At 46.5% G+C, this 22,007-nt stretch overlaps 1 protein-coding gene across 5 annotated transcripts in view; it reads right to left on the minus strand.

Annotated features, from left to right (window-relative positions):
- BRSK2 (BR serine/threonine kinase 2) overlaps window positions 1-22,007 on the minus strand; it is an 830,501-nt gene that overhangs the window by 97,078 nt on the left and 711,416 nt on the right. For all 5 annotated transcript variants that reach the window (XM_029582478.1, XM_029582480.1, XM_029582479.1 and 2 more), the window contains exons 10-12: window positions 21,804-21,968; window positions 2,702-2,799; window positions 761-911 (exon numbers count right to left, since the gene is read on the minus strand). In XM_029582478.1, coding sequence (XP_029438338.1) covers window positions 761-911; window positions 2,702-2,799; window positions 21,804-21,968 — 414 coding nt within the window. The remainder of the gene's footprint in view (window positions 1-760; window positions 912-2,701; window positions 2,800-21,803; window positions 21,969-22,007) is intronic.

Genomic DNA, 22,007 nt, shown 5'->3' on the forward strand with positions numbered 1-22,007 from the left:
GGGTTGCGCCTCGCATTTCACGTCACAGAATATTTTAAATCGGGCATTTCTTCCGAAATTCTCTCTTGTTTCTTGCCGCAATTTGAAGTAGATGGAACGAATCAGAAAGCCACTGCATGCAGGGCAACCAATCAGAAAGCTGTCAGCACCCCATCTGCTCGCTGATGATTATTTATGTACGCTGAACAGCCAGGAGTGGAGGATGGAGTAAAACAAAAAAAAACAAAGCAAGGCCTTCTGCATTCCTCTGCCCTGCTTACAACTCTGACATCTGTTACCTGCTGACTTGCTCTGAGATTTCGTGACCAGGTTGTTGTAGGATAATATGATTTAACATGGCCAGAAGTCACTGCTCCCTATGAGAATGGTTTCCACTTAACTCAATTTAACGCCAGGTGTCTCAGAATTACTGCACTACATATCACATTAAAGTGTCAATTACTGCCTGCCCTTCCCCCTTTTCCTAGCTGAAGCAAAGAAAATGAACTTTTTGGAGTGTACAGCATAATTTGTCAGTGCTGCGGTATCTGCCCTGGCAGACAACACTGCCGGATGATACGACAAACGCCTGCGAATGTGACATCTGATTTTAAGGTACAATCCCAGCAGGTGCCAACGGGCTGCCAGCGAATTGCTGACTGCCGCTCGACGCGCAGCGCGCCACTGCTCTCCCGGCCAAGCACCGAGCGCGCGAGCATCACGGTGTCCCCTGTCCAGCCTGGGAGAGACGGGTTTCGCCTGGCTCCGAGGATTTACCCACCTCTGGCCATGCTGAGCCATTTCTATTGCCCTGCGAGCCGGGACCGGGGACCCCCCATCCGTCACGCTGAGGACCTCCATGGACTTCCTCTCCGGCCGCCGCTTGCCGTGTCTGTTCAGCATCGGTGAGTCCACGCGCTTCCTGGGAGGATCTTAAGCACAGAGAAGGCAGACTTAAGTCAGCACCGCCTGAACGAGGAATGCAGAAATCTACAAGACCAAATACCGCTCTCATCCCTCTCTGCGGTATTTCACCAAAGCTAAATTCTGGGGGAAAGGGGAAAAGAAGGGGAAAGCAGCTTTAGTTTTGGGAGCTGTGCGTGCAGAGAGCTCGCTACTGTCCACTGGCAACCCACTGCTGCTGAGAAAGGGAGAGACGGAGAAAGAGAAACCAAAGGTACTGAACACAGGACCAATTTAAGAGAGAACCCTTTTCTTCTCTTACCAGGATGTGACCCAGCCCAGCAGCCATTATAATTTTATTTCTATCACATTAGTTTCTCCTCTCCCCCGCACACTTTCTCTGTCATGTTGCTCTGTATTCATTTCCACAGATGTGCTCATCAGAGAAACTGTTACTTTCAAATTAAACCCTGCGATGCTGTTTCTTACCAAGTTCCACAGGTGACAGAGGGTGACACCCTCCCGACCACTGATTCAGGAAGTGGAATAAAGTTAACAGCTAGACAATAAAACAGGGGATTGAAAAGGAGAGACGGACACCACAGCACTGAAGGCGGTGGGAGATCTGTGCTGTGACCCGGACTGGCTTCTCAGGCCGGTGGCAGAGCTCTTTCTCTGCACAGGTAAAAAAGCAGGCTCAGAATAACATCGTCACCGGATGGGGAGGAAGTGGTCCATTTCCAGTAATTATTGGGACACCGGGCTTCCATACATATGACACAATTAACAGGTATTGCGGATATTATATTAGCTAGCAGTGTGGTTATTAACTCTAAATCTTAAGGTCCACAAACAGGTCTGGTTTTCTTGATATCCAGAAATATGGAAATTAAGTAGGCTCTGAGACCAACATATGCAAATATACGTCAAGATTATTCATTAATGATAGCCTGGAAACCAGACCTGGCTGACCTTGAAGACAAACTGAGTATTACACATCTAGTGAGATCAAACAGGACAGGCTTAGGATCAGGAAGGGACATTTTAAACAAGCCACAAGTGCATTTGTAGATGTGTTCTCCTTTCCTAGATCGCTGAGTAATGAAAAATAAAATGACCCCCCAACAAGGATGATGCAGGGAAGACTGAACTAGAGCAAGTGGAAGCAGTATCTTCATTATCTTGCCATACTAATGTTAAGATAATCATAAGCAGTACAGGGTATGTGTGTGTGTGTGTGTGTGCATACACACATATTGTATATGTATTGTACATGTCTACCCAAGCATGCATATACACAAATCCTTCTATGGGCATAAGCTCTTGTAGGCAAGCACATGAGTGTATACTGTGACAAGATTTTCACAAGTATATTTGATCTACAGATATGCAGTTATAGCAGTAAATATAGCTGTGTGTATATATTGCATATCAGTCTATGGCTGGTGTAGAAATAGAGTTGTATCTGTAGACCTATCACTGTGGATGCACAGATAAAAGATATATATCTGTGACAGACATACCTTTAACTAAATCCCCAAATAGTACTGGATAATGTGAATATTTGGTCAATGTTTATTTTATCCAAATTCCTCACCTCTCCCACAACATATATATATATATTTATTTATTTATTGCACCCCTGTTTATTTGTAAACCAGCATGATGTGATCATTTCATGAATGCCGGTATATAAAAACCTTAAATAAACAAAAAAATATATGTATGTATGTATGTATGTATGTGTGTATGTTTGTATATAAAACCATATACCCAAAATATATACCCACGTCTTGCAGAATGTTGGAGGGTATGATACCTATCTCATTCCTGGGAGGCAGATCCTCATCTTCATGGCTGGGATATCTCTCTTTCCGATCCAGCAGAAGGAAATAAATCATTTTCTCTTGGTTTTCTCTGGCAAAGAAGGGAGTAGAGGAAGGAAAAGGAAGAAGAACAAATTCTAACTGAAGAATCCAGGGTTAGACATTTCAACTAAACCAAGGAAACCACACTGGTGGCAGCAGACAAGCGGATGATTATTATCAGAGATAGCAAATGTTGCTTACCTGATGTAACAGGTGTTCTCACAGGACAGCAGGATGTTAGTCCTCACAAATGGGTGACATCGAGGATGGAGCCCAACCACGGAAAACTTCTGTCAAAGTTTCAGGAACTTTGACTGGCCCCTACTGGGCATGCCCAGCACGGCACCAACCCTGCAGCCAGCAGGGGTCTCCCTTCAGTCTTGTTTTCAAAGCTACAGGCAGTGCCGAAAAATAAAAGAAATGAACCCAACACCGCGGGGTGGCGGGCGGGTTTCGTGAGGACTAACATCCTGCTGTCCTGTGAGAACACCTGTTACATCAGGTAAGCAACATTTGCTTTCTCACAGGACAAGCAGGATGGTTGTCCTCACAAATGGGTGAGTACCGAGCTGAGGATGTCCTGACTTGCACCAAATGTACCCAACGGCGTGCAACAGGCACAACAACTGGGGTGGAATTTGGGAAAGGACATCCGCACCCTAACGGGAGGTGGAAGGGTGTTGGTACATCAAGTTGGAAAAAGGTTACGCAAGACAGATTGGCCGAAGATGGAATCCTGTCTTCCAGCTTTATCCAAACAATAGTGGGCTGCAAAGGTATGGCGAGAACTCCAGGTTGCAGCTTTGCAGATGTCAGGAAGCGGCACCGATCAGAGGTGTGCTACTGAAGTCGCCATGGCCCTAGAGAGTGTGCTTTAACACGGTCTTGGAAAGGAATGCCAGCTTGCTGATAGCAAAAGGAAATGCAGTCCGCCAACCAGGAGGAAAGAGCCTGCTTACCCACAGGTTGTCCTAACTTGTTAGGATGGAAAGAGACGAATAATTGAGTGCTCTTCCTGTGAGAAACTGTACAGTCTAGATAAAAAGCTAGAGCCCGTTTACAGTCTAGGGTATGCAGAGTCTGTTCCCCGGGGTTGGAGTGGGGCCTGGGAAAAAAGATAGGTAGTATGATGGATTGATTAATGTGAAACTCCGAAACTACCTTAGGCAGAAATTTAGGGTGAGTGCGGAGTACCGCCCGGTCCTGCAGGAGTTTAGTGTAAGGCGGATAGGTAACTAGGGCCTGTAATTCACTAACCCTGCGAGCTGAAGTGATAGCTAAAAGAAATAACACTTTCCATGTGAGATATTTAAGGTCACAGGAGTGGAGAGGTTCGAAAGGCGGTTTCATAAGGCGACCAAGAACCAGATTAAGGTCCCAAGATGGGGCCGGAGGACGTAAAGGTGGCTTCAAAAGGAGCAAGCCTTTAAGAAAGCGTGTTACAAGGGGTTGTACTGAGATAGGGACACCCCCGATACCTTTATGGAAGGCAGCTACCGCACTGACATGCATTCTAATGGAAGAGGTCTTTAGACCTGATTCTGATAGATGCCAGAGATAGTCCAAGAATTTAGAGATTGGACAGGAAAGGGGATCAAGGGACTGAGAAGTGCACCATGATGTGTACCTTTTCCATTTGTATGAGTACGATTTTCTTGTGGAAGGCTTTCGTGAAGCGATCAGGACCCGAGAAACTGAATCTGAAAGGTTAAATGGCTGAAGGACTAACCTTTCAACATCCATGCCGTCAGGGACAAGGCTTGGAGGTTGGGATGGAGGAGGCATCCGTCGTTTTGAGTGAGCAGATGCGGATCCGTTCCCAGAGGAATGTGTCTGCGGATGGAGAGATCCTGTAGTATGGGAAACCACACTTGGCGTGGCCAGTGTGGCGCTATCAGGATCATAGTTCCCCTGTCCTGACGCAGCTTCTCGAGAGTCTTCGACAGAAGAGAAAGTGGAGGGAATGCATAAAACAGACCGGTTGTCCACGTGAGGGAGAACGCATCCCTCGGCCGAGAGTGCTGGCTCCGAATGAGAGAGCAATAATTGTCCACTTTGTGGTTCTGAGGGGACGCAAAGAGGTCTATGTGGGGATAACCCCATTCGTGGAACAGAGAGGTCGCTACCAGAGGATTGAGTGACCACTCGTGTGGTTGGAAGACTCGGCTCAGCTAGTCTGCCAAGACATTGTCTACTCCCGGCAGGTAGGTGGCCCTGAGGTACATAGAGCGGGAGAGGGTTTCCGCCCAAATCTGCACAGCTTCCTGACACAGAAGGAAGGAGCCTGTGCCTCCCTGCTTGTTTATGTACCACATGGCCACCTGGTTGTCTGTTTGAATTAAGATTGCGTTGTTCGCTAGGCAATCTTGAAAGGTCCTGAGAGCATAACGGATTGCACGGAGCTCCAGGAAATGTATCTGGTGTTTGGCTTCCTCTAGTGACCAGAATCCTTGAGTTTGTAGGTTGTGTACATGGGCTCCCCACCCGTTGTTGGAAGCATCGGTGGTGAGGATTACCTGGGGTTCTGGTGGAAGAAAGGGTAAGCCCTGTAGGAGGTTGAATTGATTTGTCCACCAGGCAAGAGACAGATGGAGTGTATTGGTGATGCGAACAATGGGGAACAGAGGCTGAAGAGCTTGGGTCCATTGTAATCTCAGAGTCCATTGCATGACTCTCATGGCCAGACGGGCCATGGGAGTCACATGAACGGAGGAGGCCATGTGTCCCAGGAGAACGAGGAACTGGCGAGCTGTTGCTGTGTGTTGAGACTGCAGCTGGTGAGCTAGGGACACAAGGGATTGAACCCGTTGATGAGGAAGGAAGGCTTTTGCCTGTAAGGTGTCCAAGTCTGCTCCAATGAAGGATAAGGTCTGAGATGGGACTAAGTAGGATTTCTCGTAATTGACAAGAAACCCTAGAGAAAGCAAAGTTTGAATTGTTAGTGTCAGGGAGGACCGAGCTAGTTGCTGGGTTGGGGCCCTGATTAACCAATCGTCCAGGTAGGGGTAGACGTGGACACCTTCCTTCCTGAGGAATGCTGCTACCACCACGAGGCATTTGGTAAAGACTCGTGGTGCAGATGCTAGGCCGAAAGGTAGTACCCGGTACTGGTAGTGGTTTCGGCCTACTAGAAAACACAGGTATTTGCGATGAGATTGCGTGATTGCAATATGGGTATATGCGTCTTTTAGGTCTAGAGAGCATAGCCAATCCCCTCTTTGCAGCAGAGGGAGTAGCAATCCCAGGGTTACCATCTTGAATTTCTCCTTGGAAAGGTACTTGTTGAGAGCCCGTAGGTCTAGGATTGGACGAAGTCCCCATGACTTTTTTGGAATCAGGAAGTACCTGGAGTAGAACCCTAGTCCATGTTGTAGGGGAGGAACGGGTTCTATAGCGTTTGACTGTAGGAGAAGAGAAACTTCCTGTTCTAAAAGAACAGAGTGATCGGTGAGTCTCCACGCCTGCAGAGGTGGGGAGTCGGCAGGGAGGGATAGGAAGTTGAGGTGGTAACCCTGTGCAATGATTGCTATCACCCATTGATCTGAGGTGATTTGATGCCATCTTTCTAGAAAGTGGCAGAGCCGTCCTCCTACTAGTATAGCTGGAAGAGGGGTTTGGCAAGTGCTCTCTAAGGAAAAGTCAAAAACCCGCCGCAGGGCCCAGTGGTGGAGCTGCTGCAGGCTTTTGTTTACGGGTCTGGCGAGGCTGGGTCTTATGGTAAGACCATGCAGGCCTAGGCTTGGATGATGGGGGATAATACTTTCTTGGCCTAAAGAAAGACTTTTTGGAGTCCTTCCTAAACGGCTGTTTAGGCGGCAAGTTAGGAGGAATAGATGAGAGCTGTTTAAGTGTCTCATGATGATCCTTCAATTCAGCAACAATTTGTTGAATTTGCTCACCAAATAAATTATCCCCTAGGCAGGGTAAATCTGAGAGCCTGTCCTGAACTTCTGGACGAAGGTCAGATGATTTAAGCCAAGCCCAACGTCTGGCTGAGATGGCTGTGGCAGAAAGTCTCGTGGAAGCATCAAATATGTCATAAGTTGTTCTTATTTCATGCTTCCCAGCTTCAAATCCTTTATTCAAAAGGGATTGAAGCTGTGGCTGGAATTGTTCAGGCAAGGCATCAGTGTATTCCTGCATCTGATTCAGAATGACTCTATTATATTGTGTCATATAAAGTTGATAAGAAGCTATTCTGGAAATCAGCATAGCTCCATGATATACCTTCCTACCCACACTATCTAGGAATTTGTTTTCCTTAGCAGGAGGTATGGAAGAATGTGGCTTTAGTCGTTTAGCTTTCTTTTGAGCTGATTCTACGACTACAGAATGATGGTCTAATTGAGGTTTTTGAAAACCAGGTGCTGACTGTACAAGATATGTAGAGTCAGCTTTTTTGTTGACCGGGGAAACAGATCCGGGAGATTCCCAATTCTTTTTAAGAAGGTCTAGAAAAACCTGGTGAATGGGAATAGAAGTGATGACTTTTGGGGCATCCAAAAATTGGAGCAATTCCATCATCTGGTGCCTGTCATCTTGTTCAGATTGAAGTTGGAATGGGACCAACTCTGACATTTCCTTCACAAAATTTATGAAAGAGAGGTCCTCAGGGGGAGAACGCTTTCTACTCTCCGCAGGAGAGGGAGGTGAAGGCAAATCATCGGTGTCAGTGGAGGTATCATCACCCCAAGTATCATAGGGATCTGGATGATGACCTGCAAGACCTCGAGGGGGCTGAACACCTGAAGGCCCAGGTTGAGGTTCCGAAATATCGATTGGAATCACCGGGGGCATCGAGAAAATCCTCGAAGGAATCGGTGCCGGTATCGGTGCTGGTGTAGGCATCGAGGGAACCGGTGTCGGTCTCGATGGAATCGGTGTCGGCATCGAAAACCTCGGTGGAGCAGAGGTGCGTATCGCCCCCGAAGAAGAAATCGGTGGCGAGGGACGACCTGGCATCGATTGAACAATTCCCAAAGGGGGAATTCGATACGGTGTTTCTCCGCTTGATGAGAAACCTGTCGGTGACAGCGGTCTTACCGGTGTCGGTGACTGAGGTATCACCGGTGGAAGGGCTGTCATGAGCGCCTCCATGCGGTGTAGCAGCGGTGCCAGTGCTGCTGCAATCGGCTTGGTGACTGGTTGCACTCTCTGTGCCGGAGTCGGTGCCGGAGGAGTCTGGAACCGTAGCATCGCCTTGTCGATGGCCTCCTGGACCAGCCGATCCAGTTCTGCCTGGAGACCAGGGGTAACAAGACCCGGCTCGACGGGAGAGGGAGGCTGAGGCTGAGCCGGAGGGACCACCGTCACCGGTGGGATCACGGCTCCCAAACCCTGAGGGGGTGAGGGTTGCCTCGGTGCCTGTGAAACAGTAGTGGACGGTGCCACTTCTGATCGAGACTTTTTTGGCGGTGGCTCGGTCGGTGCTGAGGTCGATGACGTTGATTCCTCGACAGGCCGCGACTTATGACGTTGATGGCGATGTTTTTCTTTCCGATCCCCTCGATCATCAGGAGAAGGAACGGGAGTCGATGGCCGCGAAGTCATCGATGGCGGACGGTCACCGAAGGGTTGTCGATGATGATGAGACCTCGACGGTGCCGGTTCCGATGACGTCGATGCAATCGATGGCGTTGGGGTACGAGCTTGGAAGAGGAGCCCCATCTTCTCCATTCTGGCCTTGCGACCCTTTGGTGTCATTAGGGCACATTTGGTGCAAGTCAGAACATCATGCTCGCTCCCTAAACATAAAACACAGACTCCATGGGGGTCTGTGATTGACATAGTTCGGGTACAGTCCGGACACCGACGGAAACCCGACGCCATGGCGAAAAGCCAAAAATTTAGCCGCGGGACTGTCAACTGACAATAGGCCTCAAGGGCCAAACTCGACGGAAGTCGACCAAACAACGGCAAAAACTTACCGAAGTTCTGCGGACCGAAAATTTGTCGAAGGGAGACCCCTGTGGGGCAAATTTTCTTCAAAATTAAGTTTTTTGAAATTCCTGTCAGGAACGTGGTTAAGAGCTCTTCTACCACGTGGCTACTGCTGCGCGGAAAAAAGAAGACTGAAGGGAGACTCCTGCTGGCTGCAGGGTTGGTGCCGTGCTGGGCATGCCCAGTAGGGGCCAGTCAAAGTTCCTGAAACTTTGACAGAAGTTTTCCGTGGTTGGGCTCCATCCTCGATGTCACCCATTTGTGAGGACAACCATCCTGCTTGTCCTGTGAGAACAACAGGCCTGTTTCCTGGTTCTGCTGCTTTCCGTGTTAAATCTTCTTTCTATTTCTTGACATATTTTATTTTGTAAATGCACAAATCTGGTAAACTATTTGCCATGAATTTACAAGCAAGTTTTGCTATTGTGGTCAAAAATTGTACAATTAAAATATACACTAAAAAATATGAGGAAGGAGATTTTTTAAAATTAATTTTTCTGCAAAAGTAAAAACCTCAATGTTTACAGTTTTGATTCTGCTGCAACTCTTCCCCAGCTATGCCTCTATTTCTGAGAAACATCAGAGCCATGCCCCACTTTTCTTACATTCATAATGGTCGGAGCAAATTATAGAAGAGCTTTGTGTCTTCAGCAATGAAATAAAGATCTGAATGACTAAAAGGAATCAATTATTTTGTTAAAATGCTATACGAATTTGTTTGGCAAGTACTACTGTGCTAACAGTGATGCCATGAAAATCTGAATGAAGAGATTAATTGTTTTCCTTATATGAAATACTTGCTAATATTCTCATAACTATATATAAACAGCCTGCTCTAATTCTAAAGCACGTACATCTTTTGATTGTTTATTCTTTAGAAATAAAAATGGCCACCTGCAGCCCTTATATGAATTCTTCCCAGCATGCTCTACAACTGCAAGGGAGCACCAGAATGGAAAGAATAGAATGACATCATTACCACAGAGCATTCTGGGAGTGCATACATGTAGGACGTCATCTTTAGTTCTTAAACAAATGAAAATGAACAACACAAACTCTTCAAAAATTGCATGTAGTTTGCATACATGTGCATACATGTAGGACATCATCTTTAGTTCTTAAACAAATGAAAATGAACAACACAAACTCTTCAAAAATTGAATGTAGTTTGCATTTGCTGTTACATGTAGTAGCCAGTTCTTGTGAACTGTGTGCATAATTTGACTGATTCACACAAACTGTGTAATTATCAGGAAAAAAATCATCCAATTTTTGGTGCAGGCCAGAAAACTCCAGAGTTTGTCATTTGGGCTTTGTATGTGACATGTTATCCCATAAGACATAATGTAATGATACTCACACAAGGAGCTTTTATATTGCATCATGTGTGATGACAGTGAAGGACCAAATGTACCAAGCATTTGTCTCATGGGTAAAAAATGACACCAACCTGAGGGAGCAAAGTCAAGGCTTAGGGAAACTGATTATATAAGCTAGAAGCACTAAAAAAAAGGACTGGATAAAGACTTGAAAGCTGCTGGAGGAAATCAAACTCTCAATTTGATAGGAAATATTGTAAGAGGCACCAAGTGACCTACTGTAAGGCCATCAGGGAAGCAACTAAAAGGTATTTCTTCTAGACAATTGCTCAAGCTATGAACTACCCTGTATAATCAAGTTCCTTGGCACCAAAACAAATCAACAACCCTCCTTAGCCACGGATTAGTTCTGCAACAAACTGGCACACTTCTTCACTAACAAGAACAGCAACATCAGAGCAGAACTTGGATAGCAACCCCAATAACCAACTTTGCTGGACTCAAAAAGCCAAGCCATCCCTCTACTTCTTCAAATTCCACCCCTTGACCCTAGATAACCTGGACTCAATCCTCAAGACTTCAACTTAACAATCTGCCTAGGAGATCCTTACCCATCATGGCTTATCAACCAAACCAAACAGGGTCTCCTAAACCACCTCCTGGTTATTGTCAATGCCTCCCTATCAGAAGGACACCTCCCTATATGCCTTAAAAAAAAAGCAGTGGTTAAACCTTATTCAAAAACTTAGTCTAGACCTAAACATCTTTAGCAGTTACTGTCTAGTCTCAAATCTTCCTTTCCTTAGCAAAATTATTCAAAAAGTTATGCTGCTACAATAGAAGAGCTACTACAAGCCACGAACCATCTTGAGCCATTTCAATCAAACTTCAGACCCTGTCACAGCACAGAAACTGTACTATCATCCCTTGTGGACAACCTATGCCCATACCTGGACAGAGGCCAGCAGGCTCTTCTTTTCCTTCTTGATCTCTCTGCAGCATCTCATTCGTTGACCACCAGCTCCTTATATCCTGTCTAACCGACCTAGGCCTCTCAGGCTCACTACTCTCCTGGTTCAGATCTTTCATCCATGATCGCTCCCAAGCTATCTCACTTGGTCAGGCCTCTTCTAGCAAACATCCCTTTGCCTATGTGGTGTGCCACAAGGCTCCATCCTATCCCCAACACTCTTCAACATTTTCCTGGCACCACTGGATAAACTAATCAGGGACTTCCAAATTCCATACCTCAGTTATACGGATGATATTCAGCTGCTGTGTCCCTTAGGCTCTGACTCCAAACAAATTCTCAGATCTGAACAACTGCCTGAAATCCATAGCAGCCTGGCTTCAATAAACAAGCTCGTGAAACCTCCGAAATATGGAAGTACTTTCGATTGGGAACAGCAACTACTCTTACATCCACTCAAGAGTAACTCTAGAAGGATCCTTTATGCCTGTCAGTCACCAAGTCCATAGCCTAAACTTCGTCCTAGAATCAAAACTCATGTGAGGCTCAAATTCTGGCAGTGACAAAATAGGCCTTCTTTCAACTATGTAAATTTAGTCATCTTTGCTCACTATCTGACAACTCAGCTTTACGTTTTCTCCAGCCTGGACTACTGTAATTCCTTGTACATCAGCCTCCCAAAAAAGCTGATCCAGCACCTACTGCATGTGCAAATTGCTGCAGCCGGGTGTCTGCTCAACATTAGTAAATTCGCACAGATCACCACACTGGCCCCCAATCTCTCATCGCATCATTTTCAAGAACCTAGTCCTGGCTTTCAAAGCGCTCAAGAGATTGGTTCCCTCCTACCTGAAAGATAGACTCCTTGTACACCCCCTCCTGACCTCTATGCACACGACCTTACACATGACTGGCGATTCTGGCTCTAAAGGAAATGTGGTTCTCTAGCACAAGAAAGAGAACCTTCAAAGGAGCAGCCTTGCCCCTCTGGAACTCATTACCCCTGGACATAAGACTTACTCCGACCTCCTCACCTTCAGCATGAAGCTAAAAACTTGCTGTTCATTGACGTCTACCAGTCAGAAACCCCGTCCCCCCAAACTGAGCCTCTTGGACTCTCACACCGCTTCCCTTTCAGCAAAGTCCTCAACATTGCAGATTCTGATCATTCTCCTTGTTACTTAAGCAAAAATATAGATTCTCTCTTTCAATCCCCTCTGCTGTGATTTGCAATCCTTCCCTGTTTTTCACTCCCCATCCTCTAGTGGTAACACCAAACTTCACTCTGATACAAAAGCCCCTACTATTCCACCTTCCAAGTCATCGAGTCTCGGTCTACTTCTCAGTAATCTGTCATAAGAACATAAGAACATAAGAAAATGCCATACTGGGTCAGACCAAGGGTCCATCAAGCCCAGCATCCTGTTTCCAACAGTGGCCAATCCAGGCCATAAGAACCTGGCAAGTACCCAAAAACTAAGTCTATTCCATGTAACCATTGCTAATGGCAGTGGCTATTCTCTAAGTGAACTTAATAGCAGGTAATGGACTTCTCCTCCAAGAACTTATCCAATCCTTTTTTAAACACAGCTATACTAACTGCACGAACCACATTCTCTGGCAACAAATTCCAGAGTTTAATTGTGCGCTGAGTAAAAAAGAACTTTCTCCGATTAGTTTTAAATGTGCCCCATGCTAACTTCATGGAGTGTCAACCCAGTTCGATGCTTACACATTAAGAGGCGAATTTTAAAAGGGTTACGCATGTATACTAAGCATGTAACTGCAAAAACCCGCTCCTGGGTGCACCAAACCTATTTTGCATAGTCCTGGCGATGCGCACAAGCCCCGGGACGTACGTAAGTCCCAGGGCTTGAAAAAAGGGGCGGGGCGTGGGCGGGGCCGGAGCCTCCAGGCACAGCAGCCATTTGCTGCTGTGCCCGGGATCGCGGGCTGGCCGTCAGCCGGTGCACGGAACCTACGCCTGCCCAGAGGCAGGCGCAACTTAGAAGAAAAAGGTAAAGGGGGGGGGGGGTTAGGTAGGGCTGGGGGGCGGGTTAGGTAGGGGAAGGTGGGGGGAGCAGAAGGAAAGTTCCCTCCAAGGCCGCTCCGTTTTCGGAGCGGCCTTGGAGGGAACGGAGGAAGGCTGTATGGCTCGGCGCGCGCATGTTGCACAATTGTACACCCCCTTGCTCACGCCAACCCTGGATTTTATAACATGCGCATGGTTGCACGCAGGGTTGCGCACAAATGTACGCCTGCGCGTACCTCTTAAAATCCGGTCCTAAATTTAATCCTCCTGTTATATCTAAAAATATGATATAAAAATAAGATTCTGTTTGCGATTTAAAAATTGTTGCCGGTAAACTGTTGTTAGCTCAGGTTGAACACTTTTTCTGCTGGAAGAGAGTGTAATAAAGCAAAGTTGCTTACCTGTAACAAGTGTTCTCCTAGAACAGCAGGATGTTAGTCCTCACACATGGGTGACATCATAGGATAAAGCCTGGCACGGAAAACTTATGTCAAATTTTCTGGGACTGACTAGGTACACTGAGTAAACCCAGCATGCCCTAAACCAAGCATCCACACAGGGTCCCTCAGTAATATGACACAGAATTATATAAAAATGAAAATATAAGGTGAAACCCAACTCCGTGGGGTGGCAGGTGGATTTCGTGAGGACTAACATCCTGCTGTCCTAAGAGAACACCTATTACAGGTAAGCAACAATGCTTTCTCCTAAGACAAGCAGGATGGTAGTCCTCACAAAAGGGTGAATCCTTACCTACAGGCTGCTCCCCAACACAAAAGGGGATCAACAGACACCAACCATGTGCCAACGGGCACAACAACCCCAGTGCTGTTGGTAACAGAGGGGGAGACAGCCTGAACCCAAACAATGGGCCTTAGGCAAGGAGAGGTGGGTTCTACACCTCAAAGAGATTCCTGAGGACAGACTAGCTGAACCTACTATCACATCGGCCATCCCTGTCCAGACAATAATGGGATACGAATGTGTGGAGAGAACTCCATGTCGCAGCCTTGCAGATCTCCTCCATGGGAACTGTTTGCAAGTGGCCCACCGACATTGCCATGGCTCTGACAGAATGAGCCTTTACATGACCCCCAAGATGCAGTCCTGCTTGGATCTAACAGAAGAAAATGCAATCTGCTAGCCAATTGGATAGTGTCTGCTTGGAAACGTCAACACCCAATCTATTCCTATTGAAAAAAGTAAAAAGTTGGGTGGACTGTCTATGGGCTTCTGTTTGCTCCAGATTAAGGCTCACTTGCAGTCCAAACTGTGCAATGTTCGTTCACCTTCGTGCAACTGGGGCCTGGGAAAGAATGTGGGCAGGACGATTGACTGGTTAAGATGGAAATCCATCACCACCTTAGGCAGGAAGACCACCCGGTCATGAATAAACTTAGTGTAAGGTGGATAAGTCACTAAGGCCTGGAGCTCGCTGACCCTGCATGCTGAGGTGGCCGCCACCAAAAATATGACTTTCCAGGTCAGGTACTTCAGGTCACAGGAGTGCAACGGCTCAAAAGGAGCTTTCCTCAACTTAATCAGCACCACGATGAGGTCCCAAGAAACAGCAGGAAGTCTTAGGTGAGGCTTCAATTGAAGCAGGCCCTGCATAAAACATACAACTATAGGCTGTACAGAGATGGGTATACCATCTACACCATGGTGGTATGCACCAATTGCACTCGGATGAACCCCAACTTTGTTGGACAGCCAATCTCTGAAAGCCCACAGCATGTACCTGATCACCCGAAGCTCCAGGAAATTGATTTGACAATGTGTTTCATGGGCGGACCAGCGACATGAGTGTGTCCTGGGTGCAGAGCCCCTCTACATGAGCTTCCCACCCCAGGGTGGATGCATCCATGGTTAGAACAATTTGGGTAGGGGGACTTTGGAAGGATATTCCCTGTTCCAAATTTGAAAGTATCTGCCACCAGGACAAAGAGTCCTGGAGAGACGGGGTGATTCAGATGTGTTCCTGGAGGCTCTTCATGGCCTGGTGCCACTGTGACCTCAGAGTCCATTGGGCTTTGCACATGTGCAAATGTGTTAAAGTAGTAACAGACGGTTGCGGCCATGTGGACCAACAGCCTCAATAGCTGACACCAGCTGGCTCTGTTCTATCACTGCTGCTACGGACGTCAAGGTAAGGGCTCGAACATGGCAGGAAGGCATTTACCTGTGCCGTGTCTAGTATGGTTCCTCTGAAGTCCAATTGAGGTGACAGACTGAGATGGAACTCCCTCTCCCTATCTCTGAAGAGATTCTCTTCCGCACACAGCAAATCAGCAAGTCTTTCCTGTACCTCTGGTTGGAGATCCGAGGCCCGCAGCCATGCCATTCTGTGAGCACCGATTCCTGATGCAGAGACCCTCGATGCCATTTTGAAAACATCGTAGGTTGTACAAATCTTGTTTTTTCCACACTTCAGACCCTTATGCACCAGAGACATGAGTGTGTCCTGCGGCTGTTGAGGCAACTGCTCGGGCACCTCCTGCACCTGCTTCCAGAGGTTCCGCAAGTATTGGCTCATGTAGAGCTGATAGGAGGTGATACGGGCAATGAGCATGGCTCCCTGGAATACTTTCCTCCCAAAAGCGTACATCGCCCTGAGATTCTTCCCTGGGGGCGCCGAGGAGTGGGTCCGAGAGCACTTGGCCTTATTGAGGGTGGATTCAACCACCACCAATTGGTGCGGCAGCTGACACTTATCGAATCCGGTAGCCTTCTGAATGAGGTAAACCCCATCTGCTTTCTACTGACAGGAGATACCATGAGGGAGTGTTCCCAGATCCTCAGCAGCAACTCCTTAAGGATCTCGTGCACCAGGGCTGTTAGGAGCCTCCACGAACTGGAGTATTTCCAGCATTTTGTGCCTGGCATCTTCCTCCGTCATCAACTGAAAAGGGATGGCCTCAACCATCACCCGCACAAAACCTGCGAAGGTTAAGTCCTCTGGTGGAAACCTTTGTTCCTCTGGAGGAGATGGCTCTGAGGTGAGACCCTCCAAGTCCTCAGAAGAGGAATCTGCAGTGTCATCCCCATAGGGGTCACAGGAGGCCTCATCCTCACTGTAGTCCACAGGGGATAGGGCCCTAGGTGTTCGGCCTTTACCCAGAGGTATAGACACTGGTGGCACTGGTGCCAGCCCCAGCAAAGCTGGATAGGAGGCTACGGGCCTCAGCGTCCCTGCCGGCCTCGATAGAGCTTCCTCCTCGTAGTAACTAGCAATGGCCACCGTATCGGTCGGAGGAAGCACTGGTGCCCTGCCAGGCATAGACAGCATCCCGGGAATTGATGCCACTCAAAACACCGATGAGCACACGGAGCCACTCCAGCAGCAGTTCAAGAACAGATAGTGCTGACATCAGTACCGTTGGTGCCAGAGGCTCGATGCCTTGCAGGCCCGTTCCACCACCCGCTGGACTCACCACTCCAACTCCTCCTTGAAAGTTGCTGATGCCACAGAAGGGAGGCAGAAGGGGTGGCCAGATCTTCCTCAAATCCCCAAGGTCATAGCCAACTGGTACTAGGACCGGTGGAGACCACTGCGGACCCCCACTATCAATGGAGGATTGGCCCTCCTCACCACAGGGTCGCTTCAGGGGCATCATGGCAGGAGCTGGCATATCCCTGAGCCTTACACCATGCATTGAAGGTGACTGGTGCTTCCTCAGTTTCCCTTGGTGCTCAGCCTGGCATTTTCCCGGGTGCCGAGGTCGATGTCGTTGAACCAGACATCCTCGACCTGGAAGAAACTGATAGGGGCTGGTCTCTGGCACTGCTAACCACCAGCAGCATCGACTAAACTGAAGGCCCCCTCCGATGGCATGGTATACATTGGTGAGGATCCAAGGTACATTGGTACAGAGGCCACCGATACAGTCGATGGCTCGGACTCTCTCGACTCAGAGTTTCTCCATCTTATCAAGTCAAACGCGATGTCCATAAGAACATAAGATATGTAAACTGGGTCAGACCAAGGGTCCATCGAGCCCAGTATCCTGTTTCCAACAGTGGCCAAGTTAAATGTAAGACATTGATAAGACAGGCTAAGAGAGAATTTGAAAAGAAGTTGGCTGTAGAGGCAAAAACTCACAGTAAAAACTTTTTAAAATATATCCGAAGCAGAAAGCCTGTGAGGGAGTCAATTGGACTGTTAGATGATTGAGGGGTTAAAGGGGCACTTAGAGAAGATAAGGCCATCGCGGAAAGATTAAATGATTTCTTTGCTTCGGTGTTTACTGAAGAGGATGTTGGGGAGGTACCCATAATGGAGAAGGTTTTCATGGGTAATGATTCAGATGGATTGAATCAAATCACGGTGAACCTAGAAGATGTGGTAGGCCTGATTGACAAACTGAAGCGTAGTAAATCACCTGGACCGCATGGTATACACCCCAGAGTTCTGAAGGAACTAAAAAATGAAATTTCAGACCTATTAGTAAAAATTTGTAACTTATCATTAAAATCATCCATTGTACCTGAAGACTGGAGGATAGCAAATGTAACCCCAATATTTAAAAAGGCTCCAGGGACGATCCGGGAAACTACAGACCGGTTAGCCTGACTTCAGTGCCAGGAAAAATAGTGGAAAGTGTTCTAAACATTAAAATCACAGAACATATAGAAAGACATGGTTTAATGGAACAAAGTCAGCATGGCTTTACCCAGGGCAAGTCTTGCCTCACAAATCTGCTTCACTTTTTTGAAGGAGTTAATAAACATGTGGATAAAGGTGAACCGGTAGATATAGTATACTTGGATTTTCAGAAGGCGTTTGACGAAGTTCCTCATGAGAGGCTTCTAGGAAAAGTAAAAAGTCATGGGATAGGTGGCGATGTCCTTTCGTGGATTGCAAACTGGCTAAAAGACAGGAAACAGAGAGTAGGATTAAATGGGCAATTTTCTCAGTGGAAGGGAGTGGACAGTGGAGTGCCTCAGGGATCTGTATTGGGACCCTTACTTTTCAATATATTTATAAATGATCTGGAAAGAAATACGATGAGTGAGATAATCAAATTTGCAGATGACACAAAATTGTTCAGAGTAGTTAAATCACAAGCAGATTGTGATAAATTGCAAGGAAGATCTTGTGAGACTGGAAAATTGGGCAATCAAATGGCAGATGAAATTTAATGTGGATAAGTGCAAGGTGTTGCATATAGGGAAAAATAACCCATGCTATAATTACACAATGTTGGGTTCCATATTAGGTGCTACAACCCAAGAAAGTGATCTAGGTGTCATAGTGGATAACACATTGAAATCATCGGTACAGTGTGCTGCGGCAGTCAAAAAAGCAAACAGAATGTTGGGAATTATTAGAAAGGGAATGGTGAATAAAACGGAAAATGTCATAATGCCTCTGTATTGCTCCATGGTGAGACCGCACCTTGAATACTGTGTACAATTCTGGTCGCCGCATCTCAAAAAAGATATAATTGCGATGGAGAAGGTACAGAGAAGGGCTACCAAAATGATAAGGGGAATGGAACAACTCCCCTATGAGGAAAGACTAAAGAGGTTAGGACTTTTCAGCTTGGAGAAGAGACGACTGAGGGGGGATATGATAGAGGTGTTTAAAATCATGAGAGGTCTAGAACGGGTAGATGTGAATCGGTTATTTACTCTTTCGGATAGTAGAAAGACTCCATGAAGTTAGCATGGGGCACATTTAAAACTAATCGGAGAAAGTTCTTTTTTACTCAACGCACAATTAAACTCTGGAATTTGTTGCCAGAGGATGTGGTTAGTGCAGTTAGTATAGCTGTGTTTAAAAAAGGATTGGATAAGTTCTTGGAGGAGAAGTCCATTACCTGCTATTAAGTTCACTTAGAGAATAGCCACTGCCATTAGCAAATGGTAACCTGGAATAGACTTTTTTTGGGTACTTGCCAGGTTCTTATGGCCTGGATTGGCCACTGTTGGAAACAGGATGCTGGGCTTGATGGACCCTTGGTCTGACCCAGTATGGCATTTTCTTATGTTCTTATGTTCAAGTACCTGGAAAGTACCCAAACATTAGAGAAATCACAAGCTACTATCGCTAATTAATTACCGTAATAGCAGTTTATGAATTTAGTCTCTAGGAATTTATCCAAATCTTTTTTAAACACAGTTACATTAACTGCTGTAACCACATCCTCTGGCAATGAATTCCAGAGCTTAATTATGCACTGAGTGAAAACGATGACCCAGGTGCACATGTGGCAATCCCAGATGTCATGCGATGCCCCCAGGCAGAGGACATATTTCGTGGGGGTCCGTGATGGACATGGTCCTTGGGCACAGGGGACATCGATGAAAACCGACAAGGCCATGATGAATGAAAAGAAGAAAAGTAAAAGGTGAGCAGTGATGACAGGCGGTCAAAGCTGGCAGGCACCGCCACCACGGGGGGGAATGATAGCGAAAAGAAACGTACCGAGAACGCTGAAAACCTAAGGAGCCTACGGGGAGGAACAGAGACGGACCAGCCATTGATAGAACGTTAAAAAAAAAATCAAAAATATCCGGTGAAAAGTTTTTCCAAAAGCAAATTTCAAGGAAAAAGCCAAGAGCTCCCTTAACTGTGAGGAGAAAGCTCTGCGGAAAAAAAAGAGACTGAAGAGGGACCCTGCATAGACATAATGTATAGGGCATGCTGGGCATGCTCAGTGTGCCTAGTCAAAGTTCCAGAAATGTTGACATAAGTTTTCCGCGCTGGTCTTCATCCAATGATGTCACCCATGTGTGAGGACTACCCACCTGCTGTCCTAGAAGAAACAATGATGATGATGATGGGCACAAAATGACAATTGTTACCAACCTGAGGGAGCACAGTCAAGGCTGAGGGAAGCTGACTTACACAAGTGAATATTAGTTGAGCGACTCACATTAAGGGGGCAATTTTCAAACTGCACACATTGGTGTAGAGTCCCTGTGTATTCTTTAACTGCAGCCTTTGCAGTAATTTTCAAAGACGGCGTATACTTTGAAAATTGCTGCAGGTGCAAAGTTGCTTGCACCTGTTTGCTGTGAGGGTAGAATGTTGATGGAAAAGTGACATGCAGAGAGTATGAAATACAATCTAGATATGGAGTTTTCTTCCACTGATCTAAATGCAGTCTGAAAACTCCTCCTCTCAATGCAGCTGAAATACCGTGGCATGCTCCACCACATCGTGGGAGGATAATTCTCAGACACTTGACTTATACTCCCAGAAATCTGTTTAGAAATTGCCCTCTACAGTAGAATCCTGGTACAGCAAACACTTCCCATTGTCCTGTTTCCTGTGAATGACTTTCAATGGAACAGAACCCACATTTAAAATTGAGTCATCTGTAATAATGAATAATGGCTGGGGAACAGAGGTTAATTTAACAGGACCACTTTCCCCCCCTTCCAGCTGAGTAGCCTGCTCCATGTCAAAGGCTTCCAGCAGTGGCATAAATGCTGCCTGTGAGCCCTCACAGTGAGGAGGGAAGGGGTGGAAACCAAGAAAGTGACCCAGTGGCCTGCTGCTCCAGAATAACCGATTAAGGCCAGCAGTCTTCAGGCACAAGAGGAGAAAAATCAGTGAGTGACTGCTGACCTGATGCACTCACAGGTCCTGCAGCACTGATCCCCCCTTCCTGCTCCAAAGAAAACCTGTGTACCACAAGGCTGGTCAGCCCGGCTCACAGGCCCCGAACTGACTTTTTCTCCAATGCAGCTGGACCTGGAAGCAGATAAATATAGTGAGCCAAGGTGAAGAGAGAGAACTGGAGATGGGGAGAGGAGAGGAGAACGATCCAGGAAAGAGCCATGGGGGAGAGAAGGGTAGAAGAAAGAGAAACCAGAAAGTGGCATGAGGGATTGAGGGGGATAGGAGTAGGGCAGTCTCACATAAATATCACTCTTCGTAATGGCCAGCTAGACCCTGCCTCTTTAAGGGCTCAAATGGGATGCTTAAAAGTGAAAGGGTTCATGAGATGGCTCTAGATATTCGTGAGAAGAACCTGCCCTTTGGAAGGACTGCCTTGCTTTCATAATTTGGAGACAGAGACTATCCCCACTCTTTGCGCTCCAAAACTGAGCCATGGGAGTTCCTCTCCACAATGTTCCTACTTATCTATAAATTCTAATCAAGTTTTAGACCAGGCAGGAAAATGAAACATGCATGCGAATAGTCCATAAACAGAAACAGGAAAAATAAGAAACCTACTTTATTTACAGATGGTAATAGGCTCCAAAACTTTTAAACTATTTTCCACTAAACTGGACAAAAACTTATATTTGAAGGTTGTGATTTAGAATCTGAAATCAAGTCTTTCATTAAAAAACTAAAGTTACTTAAAAAAATCGGGGGGAGCAGCATCAAGTTAGCTTTAAATTTTAAACCTGTTCTAGGTAAATTAACCTAGAACCATAACCAACTCCAACCACAGGAAAAAATCAGGCATAATATTGGAAACAAGCTAGTATTACAGAACATGATACACATGGATATTTCTCACATTGCTTGCTAGGAATGTGCAAATTGATTTAAGTTTTCCCTTTTGTAGAAGAGGAGAAGCAAAGGAACTACGTAGCATTTAGTCAGAGATGGGTCAAATCATTCACCATGTAGTGAGCCCCGATTCATTTGGATGATCACACTCAACCAGACTGTCATTATGGATTATAGTCTGCAGATAGGAGGATTCCCCAGGTCTCACACATGTTCCCCACCCTCAGGGAAATGCTTTGATGTCCAGATTAATTTCTCAAGGTTCTGTTTACAGCTGCTATAAATGCTTTTGCTGTAAGGCAACAGGAAAACTTACTCTTCCGACAACAAATCCTGTAAGAGTTTGTTTCGATCGCGGAAGCAGCCTAGCGAGTGCATGCTATCCAGCACATCTGGGTCGATGTCCTCCAGTGACGGGAGGGAGCGGATCTGCACCTTCCGAGGGATTGGCTGTTCAGGCTCAGGCTCATTTTTACCCCCTCTGCAAGGAAGAGCAAGGACACGGGTTAGGACTCACTGC

The sequence above is a fragment of the Rhinatrema bivittatum genome, chromosome 17 (genome assembly GCF_901001135.1).
Source record: "Rhinatrema bivittatum chromosome 17, aRhiBiv1.1, whole genome shotgun sequence".
In the NCBI taxonomy this organism is placed as follows: Eukaryota; Metazoa; Chordata; class Amphibia; order Gymnophiona; family Rhinatrematidae; genus Rhinatrema; species Rhinatrema bivittatum.